This window comes from Oncorhynchus tshawytscha, linkage group LG05 (genome assembly GCF_018296145.1).
Source record: "Oncorhynchus tshawytscha isolate Ot180627B linkage group LG05, Otsh_v2.0, whole genome shotgun sequence".
Lineage (NCBI taxonomy): Eukaryota > Metazoa > Chordata > Actinopteri > Salmoniformes > Salmonidae > Oncorhynchus > Oncorhynchus tshawytscha.
Window position 1 is genome coordinate 10,827,412 of NC_056433.1, and position 26,991 is coordinate 10,854,402.

At 41.9% G+C, this 26,991-nt stretch overlaps 1 protein-coding gene across 1 annotated transcript; it reads left to right on the top strand.

Moving 5' to 3' along the window:
• Positions 1 to 2,116: 2,116 nt before the first annotated feature.
• Positions 2,117 to 26,150, top strand: LOC112249912 (neuroglobin). Its single transcript, XM_024419643.2, has 5 exons — positions 2,117 to 2,489; positions 14,769 to 14,876; positions 18,358 to 18,478; positions 18,888 to 18,968; positions 25,780 to 26,150. The coding sequence occupies exons 1-5, from the start codon at positions 2,329 to 2,331 to the stop codon at positions 25,900 to 25,902; spliced, it is 594 nt and encodes a 197-aa protein (XP_024275411.1). The 5' UTR covers positions 2,117 to 2,328; the 3' UTR covers positions 25,903 to 26,150.
• The last annotated feature ends 841 nt before the right edge of the window (positions 26,151 to 26,991 follow it).

The following is a 26,991-nucleotide window of genomic DNA, read 5'->3' on the forward strand; positions in this document are numbered from 1 at the left end:
CCAAAACTGATCTTACATCGGTCTCTAGATCAACTTCATCCCACTTCTCTTGGCCATGAGGATACTTTCTCTATCAATGCCTGTAACCCTACACAGTATGTGGAGACTTCAACGTTAAAGCTGGTGACTTTCATATAACTCGGTGTTACAGTACATTGTTGTACTGTTTGAAATTATTGTGCAGATTGTTTTGTGTAATGCGTGATGGATTATTGTGAATTTGTCTCTAGGAGCCACATGGCAAATAAACTCAGCCTGTATAACATCCTCCTGGGCATCAAGGACCCTGTGGACTTTGTCCCTGTCACGCCCTGGTCTTAGTATTTTGTGTTTATATAATTATTTGGTCAGGCCAGGGTGTGACATGGGGTTATTTTGTGTTGTGTTGTGGTATTGGGGGTTTTAGTAGGTATTGGGATTGTGGCTGAGTAGGGGTGTCTAGCATAGTCTATGGCTACCTGAGGTTCTCAATCAGAGTCAGGTGATTCTCGTTGTCTCTGATTGGGAACCATATTTAGGTAGCCTGGGTTTCACTGTGTGTTTGTGGGTGATTGTTCCTGTCTCTGTGTAGTGTTCACCAGATAGGCTGTAATTAGGTTTTCACGTTTCGTTTGTTGTTTATGTATTTATTTATTTCATGTATCGCTATTTTTTTCATTAAAGAACATGAGTAACCACCACGCTGCATTTTGGTCCGACTCTCCTTCGACAGACGAACGCCGTAACAGTCCCTCCTTTCTTCTGTAAGGGAGTCCTGCAAGAGGAGACTGGAGAGGCAGGTGACTTCTTCAGTGCACTACAGTCCCTGGCCAAGTAGCTTCAGTAACAAACACCAAGAGAGTGCCTCAAATCCCTGATCACATCAGTGTCCGCCTTGTCTACAATTTGGCAGTGGCATTCAATGATTCCTCCATATTAAACCAAACACAGTAGGATGTAGAGATGATTTGAAACTCTAAAGTGTTAGTGGAGCAATGTGATCTGCACTACTGATATTCCTGTTTGACAGTATGATTAGAAGGGGGAGAGAGAGGAGTAAAAGGTTTTTCCATTCTGTCACTGTGTTTACTGTCACCACATGTTTCTCTGCTCTTACAGTGACTGAATGAAATATGAATTAAATAAAACAAGAAGTTTGACATATAGAAGTCACTTTCATGCTCTCGTTAAAAAAACATTCAGGCTGGTTACTCAATCCTAGGACCTTTCATTGGGAAAGGTTACACTAGATTACACTAACATGAACTGGACATGCTGAGTGGGCTATATATGCAGCCAGTGATTGGTGATGGGAGGTGTAAATGGTTTGATTGATGAGAGGGGAGGAGTTGTATACGTTTCAGGTGTGGTCTTTCCTCCTGAACTTTAGTTAAGTCACACATAACACCAGTGAAATAGATTAATTGAAATTCCAATGCAATAATTGAAATGGCATTTCTTTTGGGGATTTTTCAGTTCTTGAATTGGAATTTCAATTCACTGAATTGAAATGTAATTGGTCCCAACCCTGTGAAAGCAGCACTTTTTATAGACCTCTGTTTTTATCATAAATCAATTTTGATTTTGATTTGGAAATGAAGTGCTACCATGTTATGTTAGCGTTAGAAAATATGTCAGTTAATTACTGATTTGCCTCTGCTTCCTCTGACTCGGCTGCGTGTGGGTTAAGTCCTTATTGTTTTTTCCATTGACGTGTCCCAAGTCCCATGATAGTGACATGCCAAATCTGATGTTACACTCGCCTCAAGGGAATATTAAGGATGTGTGGCTCAATTAATAATGATGAAGCTGTGTGTGTTATACAAGACTGTGTGTGCGTGTGTGCGTGTCTACCGTTTTGAGTGATTTTGCACCTCACTACACAAATGAATAAAATGTTTTTCAAAAGAGCTGTGTGGAAAAAAAATAAAAACACTAAGCTATACTCCCCCCACACTCAGCTCTCATTTACATACCTGCTTTTATGAGTTATTTGGGTCATTATATTTCAAGTTCAAGTAGGCCTATCGTAAATGGAGGGTCTTTAGTAGACTATGAGTTGGATGGCGCAGCAAAAGAGCTAATGATATGCCCTCCCTCCCATCGGCGCCAATAGTCTAAAGCCTACATACAGTACATCTCCAGAACTCTGTTTGACAGTCGTCAGTGCGTTCTGCCTGACGCGCAGATAGTGGACTCAATCCATGATCAAAGGACCCTCCACGCGCAAAACATGTACTTTCTGTAAAATGTGAGGTTTCACGACTTAATGTGATCATTTGAAAAGGTTCCTACTTATTTGAATGTAATTTCACGCGTTTGTCATTGTTTAGTTTTTTTTTCCTGGAGATGGGGTGCGCAATATCAGGCTTGGTACCAAAACAAGTCGGGGACGTGATTGACGATGTTCCCATTGTGCATCTAACTGACGAGCACAGGGAGATAATCAAAGAGACGTGGAAAGTCATCCAAGAGAACATCGCGAAAGTTGGCATTATTATGTTCGTTGGGTGAGTACATTTAAACTGTAGCCTACGGGCTAAATTGGTTTCCATAGGTTTTAAGAAATTGCACTAAATCGAATGTCAAACATTGATTCGATTAATTCAAGTCATGAAATCTAACCCTCTTCTACTAGGTAATTTAACTGTTTTGTCATGAACATGAGTGGACACAGCAAATGTGTCACTTCACTGGTGATTGTATTAGAACGTATAGTCTTGTCAAAATTAAATCAAGTGATTGTATATGATCTTATACAATGGTAATACAACGCCCTCCACAAACGTTTGTGTTTTGGTCACATTTTCCATGTTAGAAGCCTATGACCTATATTTATATAGCCTACATCATTTTCAACCATAGCCCTGTCTAATGAAATACATGGATAGAGAAATAGTCTTACATGTCCACACAACCTTTAAACGAACACAAAACTATTGACAGTGGAACTCTGTTTAAGGTATCCTTTTTAAATTAAGCCATACAGAGTTGCCTACAATTCAAACGTTATCCTCCGGAAGAGGCAGAATATATATAACAGCAAATATATGGCTAATAACTCCAATGTACTGATAGAGGATAAACCAATTTCGTTGCAGAGAATGTGTAAGGAAGGTAGCATCTTTATGAATGACATTGTAAACAACTACCGTAAAATGTTACACAAGCAATTCATCAAGGTGTATGGAGAAGTATGGCAATACAAAATTACAACCGACTCATCTCACCTCTGCCAACAGAAGAGGCAATTACTTACAAGAGAAAGAAATTAACTAGTTTGTCTGCAGCCAATAACACATTTTAAATGGCTTACAATGACCAATATTTCCTAAATCATAAAATGTATCATGTTCACTCACTTAAAAGGTTTGACAACTAGGCCTACAGTCTTAGAAAAAAGGGTTCCAAATAGAACAAATAGTCCCCGTAGTAGAACCCTTTTTGGTTCCAGGTAGAACCAAAAAGGGTTCCAAAACGGTTCTTCGGCCGTCTCCATAGTAGAACCATTTTTGGTTCCAGGTAGAACCATTTTCAGTTTCATGTAGAACCCTCTGTGGAAAAAGTTCTTTATAGAACCCAAAATAGTTCTACCTGAAACCAAAAGTGTTTTTACCCGGAACCATAAAGGGTTATTCAAATTGTTCTCCTATGGTGACAGCCGAAGAACCCTTTTAGGTTCTAGATATCATTTATTTTGTCGCATAAAGAGTGTATGCCGCATAAAGAGATAGTTGTGAACAGATTTTTTTATGTCCCAATAACAAGGCATGATTGGCATCGGGGTTATAAACTGATATGTAAGACAACAATTGATCCTTTAATTTCTTTTCAATTTAAACTAGAATATTCAATTCTTGCTCCAAAAAGAATGCTCAGTATATGGGGCATTGAACAGTCAGACCGGTGCAGACTGCCACGAGGAAACTGAATCAGTACTGTTCATCAATGGCTTGGTTTTGGAGTCCGGTCCAGGAGTGGTTGTTATGTAAACACACACACACACACATGATAATACGCACTATACCCACATGATAACATACACACTATACACACACGTAAACCTGGATTTTGTGTTGTAGATATGTGGTAGTATGGGCCTTAGGGCACACAGTGTAGTGTGTTGTGAATTCTGTAATGAATGTATTGTTATGTTTTTTAAAAATTATAACTGCCTTAATTGAGTCTTTTGTTAAATTGTATTTTATTGTTGTTTTAATAAAAAAATATAATTACTCTACATTGCAGAAAGTAAGTGGACACCCCCTCAAATTAGTGGATTTGGCTATTTCAGCCACACTCGTTGCTGACAGGAGTCTAAAATCGAGCACACAGCCATGCAAACTCCATAGACAAACATTGGCAGCAGAATGGCACAAACTGAAGAGCTCAGTTACTTTCAACGTGGCACTGTCATAGGATGCCATCTTTCCAACAAGTCAGTTCGTAAAATTTCTGCACTGCTAGAGCTGCCCCGGTCATCTGTAAGTGCTGTTATTGTGAAGTGAATCGTCTAGGAGCAACAACAGCTCAGCCACGAAGTGGTAGGCCACACAAGCTCACAGAACGGGACCGCCGAGTTCTGAAGCGCGTACAAATCTTCTGTCCTCGGTTGCAACACTTACTACCGAGTTCCAAATTGCCTCTGGAAACAACATCAGCACAAGAACTGTTCGTCGCGAGCTTCAGGAAATTGGTTTCCATGGCCGAGCAGCTGCACACAAGCCTAAGATCACCATGCTCAAAGCCAAGCGTCGGCTGGAGTGGTGTAAAGCTTGCCACAAGTGGACTCTGTAGCAGTGGAAATGTGTTCTCTGGAGTGATGAATCATGCATCACCATCTGGCAGTCTGATGGATGAATCTGGGTTTGGCGGATGCCAGGAAAACGCTACCAGCCCCAATGCATAGTGCCAACTGGTAGAGGAGGAATAGTGGTCTGGGCCTGTTTTTCATGGTTCAGGCTCCTTAGTTGCAGTGAAGAAAAATCTAATCGTTACAGCATATAATGACATTCTAGACGATTCTGTGCTTCCAACTTTGTGTCAACAGTTTGGGGAAGGTCCTTTCCTGTTTCAGCATGACAATGCTCTTGTGCACAATGTGAGGTTCATAAAGAAATTGTTTGTCGAGATCAGTGTGGAAAAACTTGACTAGGCTGCTCAACCCCATCAGAAACCTTTGGGATGAATTGAAACGGCGACTGCAAGCCAGGCCTAATCACCCAACATCAGTGCCCGACCTCACTAATACTCTTGTGGCTGAATGGAAGCAAGTCCCCACAGCAATGTTCCAACATCTAGTGGAAAGCCTTCCCAGAAGAGTGGAGGCTGTTATAGCAGCAAAGTGGGGACCAACTCCATATTAATGCCCATGATTTTGGAATGAGATGGTCAACGAGCAGTTGTCCACATACTTTTGGTCATGTAGTGTAGATAAACAAATATATATTTTAGTTGTCACTGAGGACATTTGAAAATAGAACTTAAAGGCAACATACAATTTCATTTTTACTATGCTCCACTGCCCCGCACCTGTCAGAATTGACCATGGTTATTGACCTTTGGCCTGGGGTCAAAGGTGATATTCAGATGGTGCTAGTGTCTTGTTATCCAAAAAATCACCGTCTAACTGGTGGCATCCCATTGAATTATGGATTGAATGCCATGATGCATGGAAAAGATTCATTTATCATGCTCAAATAAGAACATGCTTATGTCTTACAGAAGGTGGGGTAAAATTCCATATAAATGTAGGTGTTAGCTTCATTTAAAACAAAACCAGATGTTATTTGTGACATGCACTGAATACAACAGGTGTAGATCTTACCTCTCTACCAACACCTATGTTGCCCCTATGTTTAAAATACCTACAGTAGGTGCCTGTTTACAATAGCTCAGGGTATGCAAATATTATCTTCAGTTATGATGGAATAAATGCAAAAATATATTGTTTATTGCAGGAGCCAAGCATCAAAATACATTCTAATCAAATAATTGGTGGCTACCTTCTGAGTTTTCCTGGGCCCATATTTATAAAGCTACTCAGGGTAGACTGATGATCTGGGACCCATTAGAACTTTTTGATCATAATGAATAAGATCACATGGACAGCAGTGACCTGATCCTGGATCAGCACTCCTTATCTGAGATACATTATGGTTTATAAAAGTTTTGCAAATCAAGTGCATTTTTTGTTTTACTGGTTTGATATTTATACAGATAAATCTCCCTTCCTTTAATCGAAATTAAACAAGTACATTTAACATCTATATACCTTCATGTTCACAAACAGAATATTCTCATTCATATTGTCCGTTTCAAAATATTTGATGGCAAAGTCCAACATCACAATGCAAATCTCGACTGTATTACATTGTCACGTTGTCAGTGGCAACCAACCTATCATTTAAACCATGATCTCTGTCTTCATAATACAACCAATTTCAATCCTCAAACCGAAATCTACCTCCCTCCCTACTGAAGTACCACTAAAAATAGAACTAACCCACTCCCCCTCTTTAAAAAAACAACAACATTGATATGCAAATCTTCACTCCCTTTTCTCTAACTTTCAGCATTTACCATAGGTCTGTTTGTATCCCAAATGGCACCCTATTCTTTATCAAGTGCTCTGGACAAAAGTAGTGCACTATGTCTGGACGAGGGTGCCATTCAGGACATAGTCTGTCTGTTCCTAATGAGTCAATCAATGCAAAAAAGGGACAGAGAACGCAACCAATAAACTTCTTCTGAGGCCCATTTAAACCCCAAACACGTAGGCTGTGCTGATAAGGCTTTAACAGGCTATTTATCAGTGGCCCTCGCCATATCAGTTAGGCCTTTAATGGGCTCTGTCTGTGGACCGAGCTGTCAGCTGTGGCATGGGGTCTGCCACCACTGCCCGTTTTGGCACCAGTGTGATGTACCCATAGGTAAGTGTCATGCTATACATCACACAGCCATCCATCCACACATTGGGGGTTGTGGTGTTTGTGTATACTGGATTCTATAGAGGGGTAGAGGTGTACTGCAGAACGTTGAGAATTGGACGTTTTATGAGAGAGAGAGCTTGAGAGATTGCAGCTTGAAAGATTGGTTGGTTGGTGGGTTGCCGGCTGACAACACGCGGCAATAAAGATGGTCATTTCGGCTACTGTCTTGAGATGTGGTACATTGGACAATATTATGAGTGAGAGGGCGAAGTGGAAAAAAATGGCTTTAGCTTTTTTGAGAAATCCCATTTCTCAAACTTTGAAAAGTACTGATATCCATTGATGTCAGACAGTATAGGTGATGTATTGAAGATTCAAAATGACTTACCGTTCTAGTCTTAGATGTAATAGGAATCAAATTTAGCAACTCAAAGTGAGACTCCCAGTGTGGTTTTAAGTCAAATCTTCACAGGGACACCAAAACAGGTGTGAATGAAAAAAAACACTGTTCATCCAGAAAATCTCAAGTGATTCAATAAATTGAAACTAGTTCAGTGGAGTTTGCCCTCTCTTCATCTCTCCCTGTAGTGCTGTACGAAAACAGATGCAAAAACGGGTCACGTGACTTGTGACGTCGTTGGATACAGGCCTCGCTCTTCTTCGTTGCCAGTGAATTTATAACCGAACGTAGCAGTCATAAGACAAAGTCCTGAGCGGAGTTCCCACATCCGGTTTTCAGCTGAAAAATAGCTCAAGTTTAAATTGCTGTATCTCTGAAATCCGGAACGTTCTTGTTGGCAACTATCATTATTTTATGTAGCCGAATGCCGCAGTCGTGGAGATGGGTAATAACTGAGCATGGGCCCTCTCGGGGGAATCCCTGCTACGTAGAAACGGCACATTCTTCCCTTATTCACAGATGTAACTCTTTTTCAGCGGAGATGTGAAGACAGCGTTACCCATTAGTTCTACAAAGTAAATAACAACCTAAAAACCATGTCTGACGACCAAATACTCGCGAGTGATGAAGATGAAGAAAACTACTCCGAAGTTATCGTCGAACCGTATTTATTTGAGCCTGAGTATTCAGACCAAGAATTGAGGCAAATTGAGGCCTCTCTAGGCTTTCAAAGCCGCTGCAGCAGCTGGACCACAGCCCCAACCCATCCCCAGGATCAACACGGAATGGTGGTGCAGCTGTGGCAGATGCACTCCAGTGCCGACAGATAAATGTTTGTGCTGCAGAGAATTCGAATGCGTTACTACAATTCTTACAGCAATGGAGCAACATAGTGATGAGGAGCAGTTAGTTTGGTTTTACAAGCACAGGGGATTTTTCTGCCCACATAAACTCTGGTGTCGTGAAGAAGAAAAACAATCTGTATTCCATAAACTAATTAGAGATGCAACCTTGGGAAAAATGGACAGTTATCCAATGCGTAAATAGCTCAACTTTACTTTATTGAATGATCGTATACCATAAACCTCTATGAGCATTACTGGGTTTACACTGAGTGTACAAAACATTAGGAACACCTTCCTAACATTGAGTTGCACCCCCTTTTGCCCTCAGAACAGCTTAAATTCATCAGGGCGTGGACTCTACAAGGTGTCCTTTGGGTGGAGGACCATTCTTGACATACACAGGAAACTGTTGAGTGTGAAAAACACAGAAGCGTTGCAGTTCTTGACAGACTCAAACCGGTGCGCCATTCAAAGGCACTTCAATCTCTTGTGTTGCCCATTCACCCTCTGAATGGCACACATACAGTACACAATCTCACAGGTGGTTGCTGACAGGAGAACAGCTATTAATCATTACCGGAACAGAGCAAATGGAATGGCATCAAACACATGGAAACCACGTATTTAATGTATTTGATACCATTCCACTGATTCCGCTCCAGCCATTACCACGAGCCCGTCCACCCCAATTAACGTGCCACCAACCTTCTGTGCAATCCATGTCTCAATCATCAAGGCTTAAATTATTTAACCTGTTCTTTAACCTGTCCTATTCTGCAATGTATGGTGACACAATGTCTATTGTCTCCTCAATCCCCCTGTCATAAATAGATAAGGCACATACGCTAGCTTGTAGATCACTTAGGCCTATATGTCTACAAGAACACCTCGAACTTCAAGGATCAGGCTAAGCTTGCTTTGTCACGTTCTCTTCTCAAACACGTGCCTTTGTTTTGGCACTGCGCCAGATCCAGTCCATCGAAATACAGTAGTAACAGCTGCATCTTCACATCCATCGCTTTTCTGTCCCCATCATTTCAGATGATCTTGTTCCCATGCATCGTCACTGAAGTGCTTGCTACACACACACAGGCAATGTAAGGTTGGCTGCAGGACTATTTACATCATATTTACCACTTTGAATTGCAACTAACCATCTATCTTATGCATCTCTCTATATGTTTTATCGGAAAACAGTGAAATGTGGTACCCTATTTCCTGCAGCCAGGGACATATACCAGCTCACTCTTGCTGCCTTCTCTTTTTCCACTTTGCGTAAACTAACTTTACCTGTGATATGCCTAACTCTTATCAACTTTCACACCAGCTCTTTCTCCCCACCCCCCAAAAAGTAATAGGTGAAGCCAATCAAAGATGGGTAACCAAAAGTAACATGGGCTATATGTGAAAGTCAAAGTTTCACTTACGTCTTCCATTTCAATCAATGCATGACAAAGTGAAAACTGGATATGACAGTTTCTCTCAAGCTGAAAAGTGAACAATTGCAAAATTGAGCTGTATTGTGTTAAGCCAAAAGCGGGCAAAAGAGAGGTGTTAGCCTGGATATCTGCGAGGCCAGAGTTAACAGAGAGGCAGTGGTAGGAAATATTGAGTACTTGCAAAGGGCTCGCAAAAATAGAAAAAGGTGGGGTTACTGGGTAATTGAGTTCTGACGTACACATCGGGGCCTGTGTGATGCTGATCAAACAGAAGTGATGTAACAAACTCTTTGACAGTGCTGCAAACATAGAAAGAGGTCCTCAGAAATACCACAACGTAGATACAGAGTGTATGAGGGGATCAGTTAGAGCAAGGCACTAAGCTTCATCACTCATTCATGACAAGCCAAGTTCCTCGCTACATCTATTGTCATTATATCACCAAAGACAAATCTCAACCTTAATGTAATCAACAGTTACGCTGCCTGTCAAAAACTGCTGGCTGGGAAGAAAACATAAACAGAAGATCAATACACTTGAATAAATAGGTCAGTGGAAAAAGGTGTAAAATAGGAACTTGAAACAATCTGTTTTTACCTTAACCTGATCTTCTGCCATCATCATGAGACGAACCTCCGGATGAGTCACCTAGGGTTGCGTTCCAAATGGCGACCTATTACCTATAGGGACCAGATCCCCATTTGTCAAAAGTAGTGCACTACGTAGGGAATAGAGTGCCATTTGTTACGCATTTATGGAATCTTGTAACCAAACAAATGTGACTCGTGCTTGGTGTGAAGGACGTGCTTGGTCTGAAGGGCGTGCTTGAGTTCATTAGCAGAGGAAAGGTGGTGGTAAGCCCACCATGGCCTTTACAGCTTCAGCCCTCACAGCGCAGCACAGCAGGGCTTCTCTATAATGAGAGAAGATTTACCCAAGGGCCTTTTCTTCAGCACAATCAGGCCTATTCTAGTTTAAGGAGAATGGAAAGATTGTGTAGGGTCAAGTTCATGCTGAGCAATGTCAGTCAGAAGCTCCAATAATAGTAAACTGTGAGGGCTTTTTTTTTTAAAAGAGGGTGTCATTTTGGCCCATTTGGTGTTTCAAACAACATTGTGTAGGATCACAATATTTGGAGCATTTCTTTTTTATTTAAAAAAAAGTGTTTAATATTATATGTAGAATATAAAGACCATGACTTGCCATATGAAATACATTTTAACTAGACTGAGGGCCAGTCTTGGACCAGGCTACATTTGAGTTTGAACTACACTAAAAAAGTGCAGTTTAATAATGAGGTTTGTGGTGGACGTTTCCTCCCAAAACCATCGACAAGTGTACCCAACCCCATAACCCAATTTAAATTGATGTGATTAATCAATGTTATAGGGGGCGGAGGGTTACCTTGACACTCTTGTATGACTCGTCCCTGTGCCCAAGAACACTAAGGTAACCTGCCTAAATGACTACCGACCCGTAGCACTCACGTCTGTAGCCATGAAGTGCTTTGAAAGGCTGGTCATGGCTCACATCAACACCATTATCCCAGAAACCCTAGACCCACTCCAATTTGCATACCGCCCCAACATATCAACAGATGATGCAATCTCCATTGCACTCAACTCTGCCTTTCCCACCTGGACAAAAGGAACACCTATGTGAGAATGCTAGTCATTGACTATAGCTCAGCGTTCAACACCATAGTGCCCTCAAAGCTCATCACTAAGCTAAGGACTCTGGGACTAAACATCTCCCTCTGCAACTGGATCCTGGACTTCCTGATGGGCCGCCCCCAGGTGGTAAGGGTAGGTAACAACACACACACTGATCCTCAACACAGGGCCCCTCAGGGGTGCGTGCTCAGTCCCCTCCTGTACTCCTTGTTCACTGATGACAGAATGGCCAGGCACGACTCCAACAACATCATCAAGTTTGTTGACAACACAACAGTGGTAGGCCTGATCACCGACAACGATGCGACAGCCCATAGGGAGGAGGACAACAACCTCTCCCTCAACGTGATCAAGACAAAGGAGATGATTGTGGACTGCAGAAAAAAGAGGGCCGAGCACACCCCCATTCTCATCGACAGGGCTGTAGTGGAGCAGGTTGAGAGCTTCATGTTCCTAGGTGTCCACATCACCAACAAACTATCATGGTCCCAACACACTAAGACAGTCATGAAGAGGGCACGACTTAGCCTATTCCCCGTCAGGAGATTGAAAAGATTCGGCCTGGGTCCTCAGATCCTCAAAAGGTTCTACAGCTGCACCATTGAGAGCATCCTGACTGGTTGCATCACTGCATGGAATGGCAACTGCTTGGCCTTCGACCGCAAGGCACTACAGAGGGTAGTGCGAACGGCCCAGTACATCACTGGGGCCAAGCTTCCTGCCATACAGTACCTCTATACCAGGCGGTGTCTGAGGAAGACCCTAAAAATTGTCAAAGACTCCAGCCAAGTGGTACAGGAGCACCAAGTCTAGATCCAAGAGGCTTCTAAACAGCTTTTACCCCAAAGCCATAAGACTCCTGAACAGCTAATCAAAGGGCTACCCAGACCCCTCTTTTACGCTGCTGCTACTCGGTTTATTATCTATGCATAGTCACTTTAACTTTACGTAAATGTACATATTACCTCAACTAACCGGTGCCCCTGCACATTGACTCTGTACTGGTACCCCCTGTATATAGCCTCCACATTGACTCTGTACTGGTACCCCCTGTATATAGCCTCCACATTGATTCTGTACTGGTACCCCCTGTATATAGCTTCCACATTGACTCTGTACTGGTACCCCTGTATATAGCCTCCACATTGACTCTGTACTGGTACCCCCTGTATATAGCCTCCACATTGACTCTGTACCGGTACCCCCTATATATAGCCTCCACATTGACTCTGTACCGGTACCCCCTATATACAGCCTCCACATTGACTCTGTACTGGTACCCCCTGTATATAGCCTCCACATGGACTCTGTACTGGTACCCCCTGTATATAGCCTCCACATTGACTCTGTACCGGTACCCCCTATATACAGCCTCCACATTGACTCTGTACTGGTACCCCCTGTATGTAGCCTCCACATTGACTCTGTACTGGTACCCCCTGTATATAGCCTCCACATTGACTCTGTACTGGTACCCCCTGTATATAGCCTCCACATTGACTCTGTACTGGTACCCCTGTATATAGCCTCCACATTGACTCTGTACTGGTACCCCTGTGTATATAGCCTCCACATGGACTCTGTACTGGTACCCCCTGTATATAGCCTCCACATTGACTCTGTACTGGTACCCCCTGTATATAGCCTCCACATTGACTCTGTACCCCCCTGTATATAGCCTCCACATTGACTCTGTACTGGTACCCCCTGTATGTAGCCTCCACATTGACTCTGTACTGGTACCCCCTGTATATAGCCTCCACATTGACTCTGTACTGGTACCCCCTGTATATAGCCTCCACATTGACTCTGTACTGGTACCCCCTGTATATAGCCTCCACATTGACTCTGTACCGGTACCCCCTGTGTATATAGCCTCCACATTGACTCTGTACTGGTACCCCCTGTATATAGCCTCCACATTGACTCTGTACTGGTACCCCCTGTATATAGCCTCCACATTGACTCTGTACTGGTACCCCCTGTATATAGCCTCCACATTGACTCTGTACCGGTACCCCCTATATACAGCCTCCACATTGAGTCTGTACCGGTACCCCCTGTATGTAGCCTCCACATTGACTCTGTACCGGTACCCCCTGTATAAAGCATCATTTGTCACTTTTATTTGACATTTTTTACTTAACACATTTTTCTTAAAACTCCTTAAAGAATTGTTGGTTAAGGGCTTGTAGTAAGTAAGCATTTGGCACTAGCCTTTAAGGCAGAGTTGCAAAGAAAAAGCCATATCTCAGACTGGCCAATAAAAATAAAAGATTACGATGGGCAAAAGAACACGGACACTGGACAGAGGAACTCTGCCTAGAAGGCCAGCATCCCGGAGTCACCTCTACTGTTGTTGCTGAGACTGGTGTTTTATGGGTACTATTTAATGAAGCTGCCAGTTCAAAACTAGACACTCTAATGTACTTGTCTTCTTGCTCAGTTGTGCACCGGGGCCTCCCACTCCCCTTTCTATTCTGGTTAGAGCCAGTTTGCGCTGTTCTGTGAAGGGAGTAGAGATCTTCAGTTTCTTGGCAACTTCTCACATAGAATAGCCTTAATTTCTCAGAACAAGAATAGGCTAATGAGTTTTAGAAGAAAGTTCTTTGTTTCTGGAGATTTTGAGCCTGTAATCGAACCCACAAATGCTGATGCTCCAGATGCTCAACTGGTCTAAAGAAGGCCAGTTTTATTGCTTCTTTAATCAGAACAACAGTTTTCAGCTGTGCTAACATAATTGCAAAAGGGGTTTACTATTGATTAATTAGCCTTTTAAAATGATAAACTTGGATTAGCTAACACAACGTGCCATTGGAACACAGGAGGGATGGTTGCTGATAATGGGCCTCTGTACTCCTATGTAAATATTCCATAAAAAGAATCACCCCTTTCCAGCTACAATAGTCATTGTTACAGAACAATATATATATATATACTTCTATATATATACACACACACACAGTATATTTTTATTATTCACTATTATTAACCACTTGATAAAACACAAATTAACCCCATACAACATAGATTAGCCCCATGATAAAACATAGATTAGTCCCATGATAAAACATATATTAGCCCCATGATAAAACATAGATTAGCCCCATGATAAAACATAGATTACGCCCATGATAAAACATAGATTAGGCCCATGATAAAACATAGATTAGCCCCATGATAAAACATAGATTAGCCTCATGATAAAACATAGATTAGCCTCATGATAAAACAGATTAACCCCATGATAAAACAGATGAACCCCATAAAACATAGATTAACCACATGATAAAATAGATTAAACCAACAATAAAACATAGATTGGACATCGCTTCCAAAGCAGTTGTGCATTTGAAAGCAGTTGTGCATTTGAAACCCATAAAGAACAAAATCTGTATTTTCTCCACTGTGTTTTAATAGCCTACAGAGCAATGTTTGTGAATCTATTAAATCGCGACCTCGAGTGTGCTCACAAGTAGTGTCCGTTGTCATGGTAACAGGTTGTTTGAGACCCATCCAGAATGCAAAGACGTTTTCTTCCTGTTCCGAGATGTGGAAGACCTGGAGAGGCTGCGGAACAACAAGGAGCTACAAACTCACGGCCTACGGTCAGTGACACCCTTCGCCTCCTCCCTCAACCTCCTATCTCTTTTCTCCCTCCTGCCATTCTACCTCCTCTCACCCTCTCATCATCACCCACTTGTCAGCTCCCAGATAAGCTCTGAGCACATCCAGAGACGGCAGTGTAGAAGCTGTGAGGACGGTGGGCCCCTTATTTCTTATTGTCTTGGTACATTGACAACACAGCCAACTAGATTCAGAGATGGGGTGAGTTGCACCAAGAGATTTTTTTTTTTTTGTAGAGTAAATTAAAAGGTTGGGTCTAGGAAGCACAGCTGTTTGTTTGTTTATTGTGTATTGGGATCCCCATTAGCTTTTGCAGAGGCAGCAGTTATTCCTTCTGGGGTCCACAAACAACACAAGACATGACAAGCAACAATCACTGATAGACAAGGACAGTCACACACATTTATAATACAACGATGTACGAACAAAAAATTATATGTGCGTGTTTGTTTGTTTCCTCAAATTGTATTACTTGTTTCGTGCAATACCTCATAAACCCGGGCAGAACAATTGGAATATTAATACCCAACGCTCCCCCCTCTGAGATTTTCACTGTACCGTGTAATTACAGTACACCTGCAACCCTGTACATGTGACTATTAAACTTTTAATCTAAATCTAATTTAATATGCCTGTTCTTGAGGTGAACGTGAGTGGACTGATATCACTTGTCTTGTACCTGCTGCAGCCCTGGCAAAAAGGAGACATTTAACCCAGTGTCTGTTGTCTACGTTCCCTCACAGCGACCCACAACACACCTCGCCTTCTAAAGCTCATGGCGCTGACCTTACGCGAGGCATTAAATGGTTGCCAATGCTAACGCTGGAGCTAATTAAGCCGCAGTGAGGGTTGTGGCTATTAATTCAGCAACAGGGTGCCTCGGAATGTGACTAAGCTAGAGGTCGACCGATTAATTGGAATGGCCGATTAATTATGGCCGATTTTAAGTTTTCATAACAAACGGTAATCAGCATTTTTGGACACCGATTACATTGCACTCCATGAGGAGACTGCGTAGCAGGCTGACTACCTGTTATGTGAGTGCAGCAAGGAGCCACGGTAAGGTGCTAGCTAGCATTACATGTATCTTATAAAAAACAATCAATCTTAACATAATCACTAGTTAACTACACATGGTTGATGATGTTACTAGTTTATCTAGCTTGTCCTGCGTTGCATATAATCGATGCGGTGCCTGTTAATTTATCATTGAATCAAATCAAATTTATTTATATAGCCCTTCGTACATCAGCTGATATCTCAAAGTGCTGTACAGAAACCCAGCCTAAAACCCCAAACAGCAAGCAATGCAGGTGTAGAAGCACGGTGGCTAGGAAAAACTCCCTAGAAAGGCCAAAACCTAGGAAGAAACCTTGAGAGGAACCAGGCTATGTGGGGTGGCCTCTTCTGGCTGTGCCGGGTGGAGAATTATAACAGAACATGGCCAAGATGTTCAAATGTTCATAAATGACCAGCATGGTCAAATAATAATAATCACAGGCAGAACAGTTGAAACTGGAGCAGCAGCACGGCCAGGTGGACTGGGGACAGCAAGGAGTCATCATGTCAGGTAGTCCTGAGGCATGGTCCTCAGGAATCATAGCCTACTTCGCCAAATGGGTGATTTAACAAGCGCATTTGTGAAAAAAGCACTGTCATTGCACCAATGTGTACCTAACCATAAACATCAACCCCTTTCTTAAAATCAAAACACAAGTATATATTTTTAAACCTGCATATTTAGTTAATATTGCCTGCTAACATGAATTTCTTTTAACTAGGAAAATTGTGTCACTTCTCTTGCTTTCTGTGCAACAGAGTCAGGGTATATGCAGCAGTTTGGGCCGCCTGGCTCGTTGCGAACTGTGTGAAGACTACTTATTCCTAACAGCCAACTTCGCCAAACGGGGGGGTGATTTAATTAACAAAAGCGCATTTGCGAAAAAAGCACAATCATTGTACGAATGTACCTAACCATAAACATCAATGCCTTTCTTAAAATCAATACACAGAAGTTTATTTTATTAAACCTGCATATTTAGTTAAAATAAATCCAGGTTAGCAGGCAATATTAAACTGGGGAAATTGTGCCACTTCTCTTGCGTTCATTGCACAGAGTCAGGGTAAATGCAACAGTTTGGGCCGCCTGGCTCGTTGCAAACTAATTTGCCAGAATTTTACGTAATTATGACATAACATTGAAGGTTGTGCAATGTAACAGGAATATTTAGACTTATGGATGTCACCTGTTAGTTAAATACGGAACGGTTCCGTATTTCACTGAAAGAATAAACGTTTTGTTTTTGAAATGATAGTTTCCTGATTTGACCATATTAATGACCTAAGGAAGCTATACTGTTACACTGGCAATACTAAAATGCCTATAAGAACATCCAATAGTCAAAGGTATATGAAATACAGATGTTATAGAGAGAAATAGACCTATAATTCCTATAATAACTGCAACCTAAAACTTCTTACCTGGGAATATTGAAAACTCATGTTAAAAGGAACCACCAGCTTTCATATGTTCTGAGCAAGGAACTTAAACGTTAGCTTTCTTACATGGCACATATTGCACTTTTACTTTCTTCTCCAACACTTTGTTTTTGCATTATTTAAACCAAATTGAACATGTTTTATTATTTATTTGAGGCTAAATTGATTTTATTGATGTATTGTATTAAGTTAAAATAAGTGTTCATTCAGTATTGTTGTAATTGTCATTATTACAAATAAATAAACCCCCACAAAATTGTCCGATTAATCGGTATCAGCGGTTTTTGGCCCTCCAATAATCGGTATCCGAGTTGAAAAATCATTATCGGTTGACCTCTAGACTAAACACACACTGATGAAAGCTATGTTTGCTACCTCCAGCGTCAACTTCAGTTGCTTCTTAGTATGACATGTTTTTAAAGGCTCTCTGGTCTCTTTCTTTGACTGAGGTAGAAAATCTATTCTTTTCTTGACTGTCTATTCTAAAGTACTCAGACTATGACTTGGTAGCATGGATACTGAAGAGTTCCTTGAGATCTTCTGATGAAATATTTCTGATAGCTCGGTTAATTGAAGCATGGTGCTAGCATGGGGAGGGGGGCATGTAACTAGCTACATTCAAGTCTTTATCTTACAACCTAGACATGTGTACTGTGTATTTACCTGTTTAGTTGTAACTGCTGGAGAGCATGGTGCATCTAACCTGACCAGCATTATCATGAGGTACACTTGGTGCCTTCAGGAACACAAACACATGAGTGTCTGCGCTAGTCAATCAGTTGCTAATGCCATAAAAGTAAACAGATGTCTCATTCTCCCTTCCATAAATTTCCCTTTAGCTAACAACACAGAAGCTTGCTACTTTGCATTGACCGATGTCACGGTTCGACTGTGTTAGTGTCTGCCTTTCTACATCTGATCCTGTCTACCTCTGACAATGGCGTTTTGTTCCATGTCTTGAAGGATAATGCACTTCATTGAGAAAAGCGTGGCCAGACTTAATCAGATGGAACGACTGGACCAACTGATCCTAGATCTGGGCAAAAGCCACTATCGTTACAACTCCCCTCCGAAGTACTACATGGTAGGTGTTCAGTCTGTCCTACTCTGTAGGTTTTCTGGCTAATGTAATCTTGTCCACGTGATCTTGTTCCTTTAGGATCTTAAAAGCAAAACTAATCCTAGATCAGCACTCAAAATATTCCATGACTAGGAAATACGGTTCCAGTACTACCGTTGCTTAACAACAGAGCGTGGACTTTCACAGAACAATCATCACCACAGGACTAGGGATGTGTGGAGATTTTCTTGCAATCCATCCAGCTTTAATCTTCTCTGTCTAGATAATAACGGCATGATAACGTAATGGAAAATCTGGCTTGCTATTTTGCTGGATGTTGGCTCATCAGATAATTCTGAGTCTATTGCTCTCTGTTTATCAAACATTTATGACCTTCCAGGGCCCTAATTATGTCCTTTTGGCTTTATTCCAGTACGTGGGGGCAGAGTTTATTCGAGCCGTCCAGCCAATCCTGAAGGACAACTGGACCTCAGAAGTGGAGGAGGCTTGGAAGGTAAACAGTTGATGGGAACATTCCCATCCTAGCTAACAACCATGGTGTGACGATGACCATGAGCCGCCCGTCTGTTCCTTTATCTATGTGGAGAAGCTATTTAACGGTTAAAACACTACTTTATAAGGCCTTAAAAAGGTCCATCTGGGATTGGGACATGCAGTTTTGGACTTTTAAATTAAATAGAGTTTATTTAGCCATTGATTCTTGAAAAAATATAGAATATTCATGCCTCATAGGCTTAGTTCAACTGTCATACCCCATCAGAACCCAAAATATAAGCTTGCTTTACTCAATTTGTAAACAATGTAATTGTGAAGAATATAGCTTTAGAATGGGTTTAAACCATAGAGATCCTATTAAATGACATGTAATTAAGTGTTTAAAACTATAATTTTGATTGCATGGATCGTCTGTCCTTGTATACATAGCTCATTTCTTCTGCTCTATCTCTCAGCCGTTTACCCAACAAAGTAGCAGGGTGTCGGCTTTGTGGTTGTTTGAGTGCCAGATTGCCCTTTTGAAATATTACACAATTCTTTTCTAACTATTTATACTGGATTGTGGGTAATTCAGTAGCATTGCAACAATGGTTATTGACATGTGTAGTTGTAGAATATAGTGGTAAATATATCCTCCCCATTTCGACCTGTTTGCTTCCGTTTGGTTTCTAGTGAATACACCAGTATCAGGGCGGCAGGGTAGCCTAGTGGTTGGACTAGTAACCGGAAGTTTGCAAGTTCAAATCCCGAGCTGACAAGGTACAAGGTATCTGTCGTTCTGCCCCTGAACAGGCAGTTAACCCACTGTTCCTAGGCCGTCATTGAAAATAAGAAGTTGTTCTTAACTGACTTGCCTTCTAAAATAAAGGTAAAATAAAAAAATAAAAAAAATAATAAAATACACCAGTAGAGGCTGCTCCGGGCTCGTAATAATGGCTGGCACGGAGCAGATGGAATGGCATCAAACACATACAAACCATGAGTTTGTTACCATTCTGCCACTCTAGCCATTACCACGAGCCCGTCTTCCCCATTTAAGGTGCCACTAACCTCCTGTGGAACCTGCTTTTCAGCACATCTGTAGGAAAAGACTCCAAGCAATCTGTTCAATACACCCAGAAAACATTTCAAACTGGTTGATTGCTGAATACATGTGCCATTCGCCCACTGTCCTACAGTGTTAAGTATATACTCTGAAGAGCTGTGCTTGTTGAAAGTGCAATAGTATCATTTAATGCTGCAATGGGTAACTTTTTGGGCAACTCGACCAAATTCACATAGAATGTGAGTTATATGACATTCTCAGTGAAAGAAAGTCTAAGAAGTGGTATGTGTTCTATTTCTTACATTTTGTTTTTGCATCTTTTACTTTCAATTTTGTACACCAGCTTCAAACAGCTGAAAATACAATATTTTGGGGTTATTGAAAAGAACGGTTTAGACGGTTCAATGATTCTTTACACCATTTTTGTTTTGTCACATAAACTGAAATTAGGGGACTAAGAATTTTTGCTACCAGGAAATGGTGCAGTTTCTGCATATTGTACTTTCAAATAGCACAGGAAAGACATACAGTATGACAGGGACCTCTAGTGGATTGAACACATAAATTGTAGGCAATGTGAATTGTGAATGAGGGTTTAATATTTTCCTGAAAATCTAGACATTTTCCTTCCCGAGAAAATTGCAAGAAATTACCAGGCATCCCAGTATTCCTGTTCAAACCGGAAGTGCTATTTAATATAATGCCAGTGGAAAAAATCAGGCATGATTATACGGGGCTCCCAAGCGGCACAGTGGTAGTGGTGTCACTACATTCCCTAGTTCAATTCTAGGCTGTATCACAACCTGCTGTGATTGCAAGTCCCATAGGGCGGCGCACAATTGGCCCAGTGTCGTCCGGGTTAGGGTTTGGCTGGGGTATGCGGTTATCGTAAATAAGAATTAGTTCTTAACTGAATTGCCTAGTTAAATAATAAAATATCACTGTAAATGGATAAATATACACATTAATGTAATGGTTTCTTGTTGAAATTGTTGTAAGTTCTCTCCATCTCACCACACTATTTCGTTGATGTAGCCTACTTTAATGTATGGCCTATGAAGCACTGTTGGCCAACTGGTGAAATATTATGAGGTTATTACAGTCAAGTGAAAATGTGATTAGTTTTAGCCTACATTTGACTGAAAGATCTCGGACACCTTGCTCTTATTCTCTCCCCTTGCACCTGGCTATCGGGGGAATTAGGGAAGGTTGTGTTTTTACTTTATGATAACCAGCTTATTCTGGTGACCTGGTCAAAGGGAACATCTGATTCTCCGTTATTAAACGGGGCGGCAGCGTGGCCTAGTGGTTAGAGCATTGGACTAGTAACCGAAAGGTTGCAAGATCAAATCCCTGAGCTGACACGGTACAAATCTGTCGTTCTGCCCCCGAACAAGGCAGTTAACACCACTGTTCCTAGGCTGTCATTGAAAATAAGAATTTGTTCTTAACTGACTTGCCTAGTTAAATAAAGGTCAAATAAAAAACATGTGAGCAAATAGTAGCAGAGATACAGTGCTGGGGTTGATCAATTGCCCTTGAATCTAAACCTGCTGTGCGCTCGCTTTTGAAATGAAACAATGTTGCAAATCCAGCTAGTTTGGAGTTTTGAACATAGCCGTGGGATGTAGGGGTGCTGAGGGTGCTGCCAAACCCCCTGAATAATTACAACAAAAAATAAACAAATGTTCTCACAAAAGCAGTGCACTGTTCCTATATTAGCGGACCGATATAGCCGTCTGTAGCGCAAGCTAAACAAATTATCTGCTGAATCCCCCTCTCTCCACTTACCTCACTATGTTGGGGGCATGTCTGCATGTCAGAACAAACCTACACTTCCTCGTACCCCCGGAACATGTTGTTGTTGTGCGCTTGTAGATTTTGCATTCTACCTCGGTGGCATTTCTTTTAGTGAAGCTTTGCCATACAGCAGAAGTGTAAAGGAATGAGCGTTGATGATCAGCAGATCAGAGACGGCTGTAGTAGAGAAGCCAAATTTAAACATGACATATAATTTAACAGCTTCATTTCACATCACACTGTTCATAGAAATAATTCATTATAATTGACCGGTTTCTCTCAATTATTTATCTCAGGAAACAGGTTTCTCCGTAGCCCGGTTCCCGTTATTAAACCCTGATGTGAATATGGTTGTAGGCCCACAGTTATCTACTTTAGCTATCTCCTTTTCTCCATATCCATTTACCAACTGCAACTCACTATGAGAAAAATGTTTCACCACTTAGTCTCATAGGCATACAATGTCACCTTTGTAAGCTATTTACCAGATGTAACACACTAATTGCATAAATGTACACCACTGTGGTCGTGTCTACACACTTACATGCGACTTCTGCTATCAGAATACAAAGATCGCATTGAAAAGACGGGGTCTAGATGCACAAAAGTCGCTTTGTGGTCTGTTTGTGTTCAGATCAAGCTGACCACTTCAGGAGGTGGTCAGGGATGCAATGTGTGTGAATTTATTATTTGACCCTGCTGGTTGTCTATGAACATTTTGAAGATCGATCTGGCTTTAATGGCCATGTACTCTTATAATCTCCACCAGCCAGAAGATGACTGGCCACCCCTCAGAGCCTGGTTCGTCTCTAGGTTTCTTTGTAAGTTCCTGCCTTTCTATGGAGTTTTTCCTAGCCACCGTGCTTCTACATCTGCATTGCTTGCTTGCAGTGGGAAGCGTCATCAGCACTCCTCGCACAAGTCTCCTAAAAACTTGTTTTTTGAGACTGAACAGCACATTTTCATTATAACATTGAAGGAAATATGTTCCTAGCGTGTGAGGAACATGTTTGCTGGCCTCATATTATAATTTTTTTTGATTGGCTAGAGTAAGGCTAACCCGTTTGCAATCTCTTTAGGCTAACCCGTTTGCAATCTCTTTAGCTACTGTAAGTTGTTGTTGTGTTACTATCATATCTGGCCTATTCCACCATTTGAAATGCATTCTGGCTGGCTGGTAGGCTATTACAGAGGTTGAGGGCTTTGTCAGGAAAATAACCTCACACTCAACGTTAGCTAGGAAACAGTCCACATCGATGGAACAGTTGGAGCTTTTAAGTTCTGACAAACTGATAAGTTGTTGTTGTGTTACTATCATATCTGGCCTATTCCACCATTTGTAGAATGCATTCTGGCATTTGAATATAGAGCGGGGATAAAGAATCACACTGTGGACCCGGTAGACACATCTAAATGTCGGTGTAGATGCATGATGCGTTCGGAATACCATGATCAGAACTCTATGATCAGAACACTATAATCAGAATACTATAATCAGAACTCTATGATCAGAACTCTATGATCAGAACTCTATGATCAGAACTCTATGATCAGAACTCTATGATCAGAATACTATGATCAGAACTCTATGATCAGAACTCTATGATCAGAACTCTATGATCAGAATACTATGATCAGAATACTATGATCAGAATACTAAAGCTGTATGAACTGTCAAGTCTAGACACAGCCTTGGATCAGGAAAGGTCCTAGCACAAAACACCTGGGCCTGAATAGCTTTAGGCTATGGAATGATGGATGAAATTATACAAGATAGGCATCTTCAGACATAGACCATGCATCCACATGATGCTTCTGGAATTTCAATTAGCACTTGAGTCTGAATCTTGTACTGTACTTGCTCTTGTCTCAACCAATGAAATAGAGACAGAAAGACACAATTTAGTAACACAATTACACTGAACAAAAATCTAAACTCAACAGGTAAAGTGTTGGTCCCATGTTTCATGAGCTGAAATAAAATATCCCAGAAATGTTCCATACGCACAAAAAGCTTATTTCTCTCAAATGTTGTTCACAAATTTGTTTACATCCCTGTTAGTGAGCATTTCTCCTTTGCAAAGATAATCCATTCACCTGACAGGTGTGACATATCAAGAAGCTGATTAAGCAGCATGGTCATTACACAGGTGCACCTTGTGCTGGGAACAATAAAAGGATATTTTAAAATGTGTTTTGTCACAACACAATGCCACAGATGGCTCAAGTTGAGGGAGAGTGCAATTGGCATTCTGACTGCAGGAATGTCCACCAGAGCTGTTCTCAGAGAATCATAATGTTAATTTCTCTACCATAAGCCACGTCATTTTAGAGAATTTGACAGTACGTCCAACCGGCCTCAAAACTGCTGACCAAGTGTAACCACGCCAGCCGAGGACCTCCACATCCAGGATCGTCTGAGACCAGCCACTCGGACAGCTGATGAAACTGTGGGTTTGCACAATTGAAGAATTTCTGCACAAACTGTCTCAGGGAAGCTCATCCGTCAGCTCATCATCCTCACCAGGGTCTTGACCTGACTACAGTTCGGCGTCGTAACCGACTTCAATGGGAAAATTCTCACCTTCGATGACCACTGGCACGCTGGAAAAGTGTGCTCTTTACGGATGAATCCCGGTTCCAACTGTACCAGGCAGATGGCAGACAGCATGTATGGCATCGTGTGGGTGAGCGGTTTGCTGATGTCAATGTTGTGAACAGAGTGCCCCAGGGTGGTGGTGGGATTATGGTATGGGCAGGCATATGCTACGGACAACGAACACAATTGCATTTTATCGATGGCAATTTCAGATACCGCAATGAGATCCTGAGGCCCATTTTCGTGCCATTCTTCCAACGCCATCACCTCATGTTTCAGCATGATATTGCACGGCCTCATGTTGCAAGGATCTGTACACAATTTCTGGGAGGTGAAAATGTTCCAGTTCTTCCATGGCCTGCATACTCACCAGACATGTCACCCATTGAGCATGTTTGGGATGCTCTGGATCGACGTAGACGACAGTGTGTCTAGCAACTTTACATATCCATTGAAGAGGAGTGGGACAACACTCCACAATCAACAGCCTGATCAACTCAATGCGGAGGAGATGTGTCACGCTGCATGTTGCAAATGGTCACACCAGATACTGACTGGTTTTCTGATCCACGCCCCTACCTTTTTTAAAGATACTGTATCTGTGACCAACAGATGCACATCTGTATTCCCAGTCATGTGAAATCTATAGATGAGAGCCTAATGAATTTATTTCAATTGGCTGATTTTTTAAAATTGTTTGAAATTGTTGAATGTTGTGTTCAGTGTATACTGTAATATCTTGAATAGGCTGAGCCCAGGCTTTTATCTCCAGGATGTTTAAGGCCCTTGCCCTTGCATTTTGTTCATAGTTGCAAGCCTTTGTCAGCTTGGCATTTAGCTATAAGGGCACATTTGTAATCCAGCAGAGTTGTGCTGAAAACATGTTGCCAGTATGATGTTTTATTTTTCTGTGTTGTTATTCACTAAGTAAAAGGCTTTCTAAGCTTTTTGTCTCCATTAACAAGAGCACTAGGAACATCCAGGGGAAAAACTGAAAGCCCTGATTCAATGTTGTGCTGTGTTAATGGGACAACAGAGAGATGTTCAGTTTTGAACTAAAATTCATTCGGACATCTCAAAAGGACTGCCATGTATACTGTATACCAGTGGTTCCCAACCTTTTTCGGTTACTGTGCCACCAACTGATTTTTGCTCTGCCCAGAGTACACCTGAAGTAACCCCTCATGTGGATTTTATCAGTAAGCCTATGGTCTCATGAGTCTTCTCATGTACCCCCTGTGGATAGGCCCAGTACCCCCAGGGTCCTAGTACCCCTGGTTGGGAACCACTGCTGTATTTACCCTATAATAGAGCAGTAGATGTCTATTCCATGTCTTATGTGTTGACCTTCATGTTGTCCCACAGACGTTGTTCCTGTACATCACCAGTATCATGAAGCAAGGCTATGTGGAAGAGGAGAAGAACCAGAGGAACACCATGGCCAACACCAGGAGAGAGAGACCAGAGAAGAGGCTCAATGTCATCTAGGAGCAGCCTACTCTCCAGTCAACTTGTACAGTGCATTCGGGAAGTATTCAGACCCCTGGCCTTTTTCCACATTGTGATTCGTTACAGCCTTATTCTACAATGGATTAAATAAATACAAACATATCATCAATCTGCACACAACAACCCATAAGGACAAGGCAGAAACAGGTTTAAAACTTTGTGAAAATGTATTTAGTAAAACAGAAATATCTTTACATCAGTATTCAGACCCTTTGCTATGAGACTCCAAATTGAGCTCAGGTGCATCTTGTTTCCATTGATCATCCTTGAGATGCTTCTACAAATTGGAGTCCACCTGTGGTAAATTCAATTGATTGGACATGATTTGGAAAGACACACACCTGTCTATATAAGTTCCCACAGTTGACAGAGCAAAAACCAAGCCATGAGGTCGAAGGATTGTCCGTTGAGCTCCGAGACAGGACTGTCCTTAGGCACAGATCTGGGGAAGGGTACCAAAAAAGCTTTAAAGGTCCCCAAGAACACAGTGGCCTCCATCAGTCTTTAATGGAAGAAGTTTGGAACCACCAGGACTCTTTGTAGAGATGACTGCCCGGCCAAACTGAGCAATCGGGGGAGAAGGGCCTTAGTCTGGGAGGTGACCAAGAAACCCGATGGTAACTCTGACAGAGCTCCAGAGTTCCTCTGTGGAGATGGGAGAACCTTCCAGAAGGACAACCATCTCTGCAGCACTCCACCAATCAGGCCTTTATGGTAGAGTGGCCAGACAGAAGCCACTCCTCAGTAGAAGGCACATGACAGCCTGTCAGATTTTGCGAAACGGCACCTAAAGGACTCTCAGACAATGAGAAACAAGATTCTCTGGTCTGACGAAACCAAGATAGAAGTCTTTGGCCTGAATGCGAAGCGTCACGTCTGGAGGAAACCAGGCACCATCCCAACTGTGAAGCATGGTGGTGACAGCATCATGCTGTGGTTATTTTTTCAGCGGTAGAGACTGGATGTCTAGTCAGGATCGAGGGAAAGATGAACGGAGCAAAGTACAGAGAGATCCTTGATGAAAACCTGCTCCAGAGCGCTCAGGACCTCAGACTGGGGCGAAGGTTC